The sequence below is a fragment of the Elephas maximus genome, chromosome 3 (genome assembly GCF_024166365.1).
Source record: "Elephas maximus indicus isolate mEleMax1 chromosome 3, mEleMax1 primary haplotype, whole genome shotgun sequence".
Taxonomy (NCBI): Eukaryota; Metazoa; Chordata; class Mammalia; order Proboscidea; family Elephantidae; genus Elephas; species Elephas maximus.
Window position 1 is genome coordinate 21,281,093 of NC_064821.1, and position 8,274 is coordinate 21,289,366.

General features: G+C 41.2%; 1 protein-coding gene across 1 annotated transcript; it reads right to left on the reverse strand.

The window, feature by feature from the left end:
• Positions 1 to 428: 428 nt before the first annotated feature.
• On the reverse strand, positions 429 to 1,172 carry LOC126071026 (olfactory receptor 7G2-like; the record flags this gene model as incomplete). The annotated part of the gene is made up of 1 exon (XM_049875336.1): positions 429 to 1,172. A coding segment is annotated over one exon (744 nt), but the record flags the coding sequence as incomplete, so codon positions are not given.
• Positions 1,173 to 8,274: the final 7,102 nt, after the last annotated feature.

The window sequence follows — 8,274 nt, forward strand, 5'->3', positions numbered from 1 at the left end:
TGACTGTCATTGGGATTAACTGCGTTTCCATTCTCATGGCTCTATTCATGGGATCAGGCTGAAGCTAGTCTCTAGCTATGCCTACAGATTTGCCTACATTCTTTACTTACCCTATCCACCTTTTCCTGCTTTTTAAATTCTAAGAATGTTCCCCCCAAATCAGTTAATAAAGAACCCTGGCTCAGGCTCTGATTCTATAGACCCTGACTAAAGAAACCGAGTTTAGAGAGTTGAAATTATTTGTCAAGCATCACACAGTACACAAGAAACAAAGTCAGGTTTAAAAACCAAATCGAATTGCATTTAGCCATTATGTTGTCTAGTCCTTTTAGACAAACACAGAGATGGAAGAGTCAAGTATCCCACCTCATGAGCATTCTTTTACTTTGACAAAATCTAAAAACCCAAGTCCAAATGAGGTAATATAATCAATGAAAAGCAGATATGCTCCTGACCAGTTTCCTCAAGGATCCCTTCCTGTCCTTGTTTCTCAGGCTATAGATGAAGGGGTTCATCATGGGAGTGACCATAGTGTACATCATTGAAACAACTGCAGTCTTTGTGGATGAGTGTATAAATGCAGCACTAATATATGCACCAAAAGCTGTCCCATAAAATAAGAAAACAACTGACAGGTGAGATCCACAGGTAGAAAAAGCTTTATGCTTTCCACCAGCTGATGGCATTTTCAAAACGGAGGACACAATTTGGGTATAAGAGAAAATAATCCCAAACAGAGGAATGCCACCCAACATGCTAGCTGCAAAATATATGAAGATGTTATTGATGAGGGTATCAGAGCACGCAACCTTGCTGACCTGAATAACTTCACAGAAGAAGTAGGGGATTTTCGGATCTATACAGAAAGACAGGTGCAACCCCAACAGGCTGTGGATCAGGGCATCCACAGTGCTAATGAACAGAGAGAGCAGAGTCAGCAGGCCACAAAGGCGGGGGTTCATGATGACCGTGTACCTCAGTGGGTGACAAATGGCCACATAGCGGTCATAAGCCATTGCTGCAAGAAGAAAATTTTCCAAAGCAGCAAAAACCAGGACAAAGCAGACCTGGGTGAGGCAGCCTCCGTAAGTGGTGCTCTGATTCTGTGCTTTGAGGTTCACCAACATCTTTGGGATCGTGGTTGTGCTGAAACAGATGTCAGTGAAGGAGAGACTGGAAAGAAAGAAGTACATGGGAGTGCAGAGGTGGGAGTCAGACCCAACAGCCAGGATGATAAGCAGGTTTCCAAAGACAGTGACCAGGTATATGGACAAAAACAGGATAAAGAGGAGGAACTGCAGTTCCAGATCCTCTGTTAGTCCCAAGAGAAGGAATTCGGAACCACTTGTTTGGTTTCTAGTTTCCATATTGTTGATGTATCTGATGGAAAAAATGGTGTGACAAGACAATCAAATGTATGAGCCCTAGACCAAAAGCAGCAGCACCAGAAACAAATGCCATCTGGGGGAAAGGTAAGAGAGGAATGGTGGGAAATACAGAGAGGGTATCTTCTGTATGCCCATTATTAATTCATTTAATTTTAAAAAAAGACCAGAAGCTGATGTAGCTGGGTGTAAACATTTATTTAATAAGAAAAGGGTAAGGTGCTGTATTTTTTTTTTTTTAATTACACTATCTGTGCTGTTGGAGCCCTGGTTGTGCTGTGGTTAAGACCTTGGCCGCTAACCCAAATGTCGACAGTTTGAATCCACCAGCTTCTCCCTGGAAACCCTATGGAGCCGTTCTACTCTGTCCTATAGGGTCACTATGAGTCAGAACTAACTCAATGGCACATAACAACAACATCTGTACTGTTACGATCATTTTAAATGTTTGGTAACTTTAAACAGAAACAAGTAGACTACGGAGGCAGCCTGAAGAGTTTGCCTCAGGCTCTACCTCTTCCTCCAGAGACTAGTACAGGCCACAGAGATACTAAAAATTTGTGTTAAGAACCAGGAATGGAAACCTAAGGGGAAGCTGATAACCCTCATCCTTCACCATCACAAGAACGCAAGTAAATGATAGAGAATTTTTAAAGTCATGCTGTATAAGAAGGGGCAGATTTCCGCTCAGGAGGAAAATGGTCCATGCCATTGTAAAGACAATTAAAAGACTGGTAGAATAAAAGTTCCCTGATATTGGTACAAAGACATAAGGAAACATGCAAGGGAGATGGAAGACGGTTAGGTATGAGTTATTGGCAGACTTGGTTCAAATCATTTCATGCATGTACTCTCTTCACAGCTTCCCCTGGATGAACCTGTAGTGAAACACCTGTCTTCATTTTTAAACATTAAAGGACCACAGGTTACGTGGCTGGTATCACTGAGGAATGATGCTTGACATCTTCCCCAAATGTAGAAGATGCGTTTCCAGGAAAGGTGGAGGGACAAGTGAGGGACAAGGCTCCTCCATATGAGGATCAACTGTAGGCCCAATCTCAGGGGCACTGCTTCCTGACTGGGGGTGGCTGTTGAGTGAGGTGGTCATAGGCATAGTATTTGCATTCTCTGTCTCTCTGGGGGATAAATAGCCAAAGCTCCTCATTAATCAAACACTTTTAGTGTCATTCTGATCCCAGGGCAGCGCAAATCCTTAAAGACAAAGACTTCAAAAAGAGAAATTCATGATGGTTGATTTCGTGACCCTGTAAAGGCAGCTACATGCCATTTGCCCCTCTTCATCTGTTCCTGTTCACCTCCATGTCACATACCTTGTACATGTGAATGCATTATCCTTCTCTAATTGTGTTTCAGTCTTCTTTTTCTAATTACAACTGAAAGCATCTCTGTCTTTCCAAAGACATTAGAAAACCTGAATCCTATTTTAGGTGTGAAGATATTGTTTACATATATGGATATGACATTTAGAAATATAGCTAAAAAATAAGGTACTGTAAAATACAAATATTCAGTGCTGTTTCTTTCTAAAAGTCATTGAATGTCCCTTGAACCTTAATCTTCGTTCTGTATATTTTACATAGAGATATTCTAAGCTAGTCTCTGTGATCAATTCTGACTGTGATAACGATAGATAGACTTGTTACTTCTTTTTTAGGGTTCTGTAGCCAGAGTATCCAGTTTCATGACAGTAGCTTCTATGTAAAATTTTATTCACGTTAGTGGAAACAGGTTGATATTTTGGCTCCTGATTTTTTTTTTTTAATAACTTTTATTAAACTTCAAGTGAACGTTTACAAATCCAATCAGTCTGTCACATATAAGTTTACATACATCTCACTCCCTACTCCCACTTACTCTCCCTCTCTTGAGTCAGCCCTTTCAGTCTCTCCTTTCTTGACAATTTTGCCTGCTTCCCTCTCTCTCTATCCTCCCATCCCCCCTCCAGACAAGAGTTGCCAACACAATCTCAAGTGTCCACCTGATATAATTAGCTCACTCTTCAGCAGCGTCTCTCTCCCACCCGCTGACCAGTCCCTTTCATGTCTGATGAGTTGTCTTCGGGGATGGTTCCTGTCCTGCGTCAACAGAAGGTCTGGGGAGCATGGCCGCCGGGATTCCTCCAGTCTCAGTCAGACCATTAAGTTTGGTCTTTTTATGAGAATTTGGGGTCTGCATCCCACTGATCTCCTGCTCCCTCAGGGGTCCTCTGCTGTGCTCCCTGTCAGGGCAGTCATCGATTGTGGCCGGGCACCAACTAGTTCTTCTGGTCTCAGGATGATGTAGGTCTCTGGTTCATGTGGCCCTTTCTGTCTCTTGGGCTCTTAGTTGTCGTGTGGCCTTGGTGTTCTTCATTTTCCTTTGCTCCAGGTGGGTTGAGACCAATTGCTGCATCTTAGATGGCCGCTTGTTAGCATTTAAGACCCCAGACACCACATTTCAAAGTGGGATGCAGAATGATTTCATAATAGAATTATTTTGCCAATTGACTTAGAAGTTCCCGCAAACCATGTTCCCCAGACCCCCGCGCTTGCTCCGCTGACCTTTGAAGCATTCATTTTATCCCGGAAACTTCTTTGCTTTTGGTCCAGTCCAATTGAGCTGACCTTCCATGTATTGAGTGTTGTCTTTCCCTTCACCTAAAGCAGTTCTTATCTACTGATTAATCAATAAAAAACCCTCTCCCTCCCTCCCTCCCTCCCCACCTCGTAACCACAAAAGTATGTGTTCTTCTCAGGTTTACTATTTCTCAAGATCTTATAATAGTGGTCTTATACAATATTTGTCCTTTTGCCTCTGACTAATTTCGCTCAGCATAATGCCTTCCAGGTTCCTCCATGTTATGAAATGTTTCAGAGATTCGTCACTGTTCTTTATCGATGCGTAGTATTCCATTGTGTGAATATACCACAATTTATTTACCCATTCATCCGTTGATGGACACCTTGGTTGCTTCCAACTTTTTGCTATTGTAAACAGAGCTGCAATAAACATGGTGTGCATATATCTGTTTGTATGAAGGCTCTTGTATCTCTAGGGTATATTCCGAGGAGTGGGATTTCTGGGTTGTATGGTAGTTCTATTTCTAACTGTTTAAAATAATGCCAGATGGATTTCCAAAGTGGTTGTACCATTTTACATTCCCACCAGCAGTGTATGAGAGTTCCAATCTCTCCGCAGCCTCTCCAACATTTATTATTTTGTGTTTTTTGGATTAATGCCAGCCTTGCTGGTGTGAGTTGGAATCTCATTGTAGTTTTAATTTGCATTTCTCTAATGGCTAATGATCGAGAGCATTTTCTCATGTATCTGTTGGCTGCCTGAATATCTTCTTTAGTGAAATGTGTGTTCATATCCTTTGCCCACTTCTTGATTGGGTTGTTTATCTTTTTTTTTTTTTTTTTTTTTTTTTTATAATAACTTTTATTAAGCTTCAAGTGAACGTTTACAAATCCAATCAGTCTGTCACATATAAGTTTACATACATCTCACTCCCTACTCCCACTTACTCTCCCCGTCTTGAGTCAGCCCTTTCAGTCTCTCCTTTCTTGACCATTTTGCCGGCTTCCCTCTCTCTCTATCCTCCCATCCCCCCTCCAGGGAAGAGTTGCCAACACAATCTCAAGTGTCCACCTGATATAATTAGCTCACTCTTCATCAGCATCTCTCTCCCACCCGCTGACCAGTCCCTTTCATTTCTGATGAGTTGTCTTCGGGGATGGTTCCTGTCCTGTGTCAACTGAAGGTCTGGGGAGCATGGCCGCCGGGATTCCTCCAGTCTCAGTCAGACCATTAAGTTTGGTCTTGTTATGAGAATTTGGGGTCTGCATCCCACTGATCTCCTGCTCCCTCAGGGGTCCTCTGCTGAGCTCCCTGTCAGGGCAGTCATCGATTGTGGCCGGGCACCAACTAGTTCTTCTGGTCTCAGGATGATGTAGGTCTCTGGTTCATGTGGCCCTTTCTGTCTCTTGGGCTCTTAGTTGTCATGTGGGCTTGGTGTTCTTCATTTTCCTTTGCTCCAGGTGGGTTGAGACCAATTGCTGCATCTTAGATGGCTGCTTGTTAGCATTTAAGACCCCAGACGCCACATTTCAAAGTGGGATGCAGAATGATTTCATAATAGAATTATTTTGCCAATTGACTTAGAAGTCCCCGCAAACCATGCTCCCCAGACCCCCGCGCTTGCTCCGCTGACCTTTGAAGCATTCATTTTATCCCGGAAACTTCTTTGCTTTTGGTCCAGTCCAATTGAGCTGACCTTCCATGTATTGAGTGTTGTCTTTCCCTTCACCTAAAGCAGTTCTTATCTACTGATTGATCAATAAAAAACCCTCTCCCACCCTCCCTCCCTCCCCCCCTCGTAACCACAAAAGTATGTGTTCTTCTCAGGTTTACTATTTCTCAAGATCTTATAATAGTGGTCTTATACAATATTTGTCCTTTTGCCTCTGACTAATTTCGCTCAGCATAATGCCTTCCAGGTTCCTCCATGTTATGAAATGTTTCAGAGATTCGTCACTGTTCTTTATCGATGCGTAGTATTCCATTGTGTGAATATACCACAATTTATTTACCCATTCATCCGTTGATGGACACCTTGGTTGCTTCCAACTTTTTGCTATTGTAAACAGAGCTGCAATAAACATGGGTGTGCATATATCTGTTTGTATGAAGGCTCTTGTATCTCTAGGGTATATTCCTAGGAGTGGGATTTCTGGGTTGTATGGTAGTTCTATTTCTAACTGTTTAAGATAACGCCAGATAGATTTCCAAAGTGGTTGTACCATTTTACATTCCCACCAGCAGTGTATGAGAGTTCCAATCTCTCCGCAGCCTCTCCAACATTTATTATTTTGTGTTTTTTGGATTAATGCCAGCCTTGCTGGTGTGAGATGGAATCTCATCGTAGTTTTAATTTGCATTTCTCTAATGGCTAATGATCGAGAGCATTTTCTCATGTATCTGTTGGCTGCCTGAATATCTTCTTTAGAGAAATGTGTGTTCATATCCTTTGCCCACTTCTTGATTGGGTTGTTTGTCTTTTTGTGGTTGAGTTTTGACAGAATCATGTAGATTTTAGAGATCAGGCGCTGGTCGGAGATGTCATAACTGAAAATTCTTTCCCAGTCTGTAGGTGGTCGTTTTACTCTTTTGGTGAAGTCTTTAGATGAGCATAGGTGTTTGATTTTTAGGAGCTCCCAGTTATCGGGTTTCTCTTCATCATTTTTGGTAATGTTTTGTATTCTGTTTATACCTTGTATTAGGGCTCCTAGGGTTGTCCCAATTTTTTCGTCCATGATCTTTATCGTTTTAGTCTTTATGTTTAGGTCTTTGATCCACTTGGAGTTAGTTTTTGTGCATGGTGTGAGGTATGGGTCCTGTTTCATTTTTTTTGCAAATGGATATCCAGTTATGCCAGCACCATTTGTTAAAAAGGCTATCTTTTCCCCAATTAATTGACACTGGTCCTTTGTCAAATATCAGCTGCTCATACGTGGATGGATCTATGTCTGGGTTCTCAATTCTGTTCCATTGGTCTATGTGTCTGTTGTTGTACCAATACCAGGCTGTTTTGACTACTGTGGCTGTATAATAGGTTCTGAAGTCAGGTAAGGTGAGGCCTCCCACTTTCTTCTTCTTTTTCAGTAGTGCTTTGCTTATCCGGGGCTTCTTTCCCTTCCATATGAAATTGGTGATTTGTTTCTCTATCCCCTTAAAATATGACATTGGAATTTGGATCGGAAGTGCGTTAAATGTATAGATGGCTTTTGGTAGAATAGACATTTTTACTATGTTAAGTCTTCCTATCCATGAGCAAGGTATGTTTTTCCACTTAAGTATGTCCTTTTGAATTTCTTGTAGTAGAGCTTTGTAGTTTTCTTTGTATAGGTCTTTTACATCTTTGGTAAGATTTATTCCTAAGTATCTTATCTTCTTGGGGGCTACTGTGAATGGTATTGATTTGGTTATTTCCTCTTCGGTGTTCTTTTTGTTGATGTAGAGGAATCCAAGTGATTTTTGTATGTTTATTTTATAACCTGAGACTCTGCCAAACTCTTCTATTAGTTTCAGTAGTTTTCTGGAGGATTCCTTAGGGTTTTCTGTGTATATAATCATGTCATCTGCAAATAGTGATAACTTTACTTCTTCCTTGCCAATCCGGATACCTTTTATTTCTTTGTCTAGCCTAATTGCCCTGGCTAAGACTTCCAACACGATGTTGAATAAGAGCAGTGATAAAGGGCATCCTTGTCTGGTTCCCGTTCTCAAGGGAAATGCTTTCAGGTTCTCTCTATTTAGAGTGATATTGGCTATTGGCTTTGCATAGATGCCCTTTATTATGTTGAGGAATTTTCCTTCAATTCCTATTTTGGTAAGAGTTTTTATCATGAATGGGTGTTGGATTTTGTCAAATGCCTTTTCTGCATCAATTGATAAGATCATGTGGTTTTTGTCTTTTGTTTTATTTATGTGATGGATTACATTAATGGTTTTTCTGATATTAAACCAGCCTTGCATGCCTGGTATAAATCCCACTTGATCAGGGTGAATTATTTTTTTGATGTGTTGTTGGATTCTATTGGCCAGAATTTTGTTGAGGATTTTTGCATCAATGTTCATGAGGGATATAGGTCTGTAATTTTCTTTTTTTGTAATGTCTTTACCTGGTTTTGGTATCAGGGAGATGGTGGCTTCATAGAATGAGTTGGGTAGTATTCCGTCATTTTCTATGCTTTGGAATACCTTCAGAAGTAGTGGTGTTAACTCTTCTCTGAAAGTTTGGTAGAACTCTGCAGTGAAGCCGTCCGGGCCAGGGCTTTTTTTGGTTGGGAGTTTTTTGATTACCGTTTCAATCTCGTTTTTTGTTATG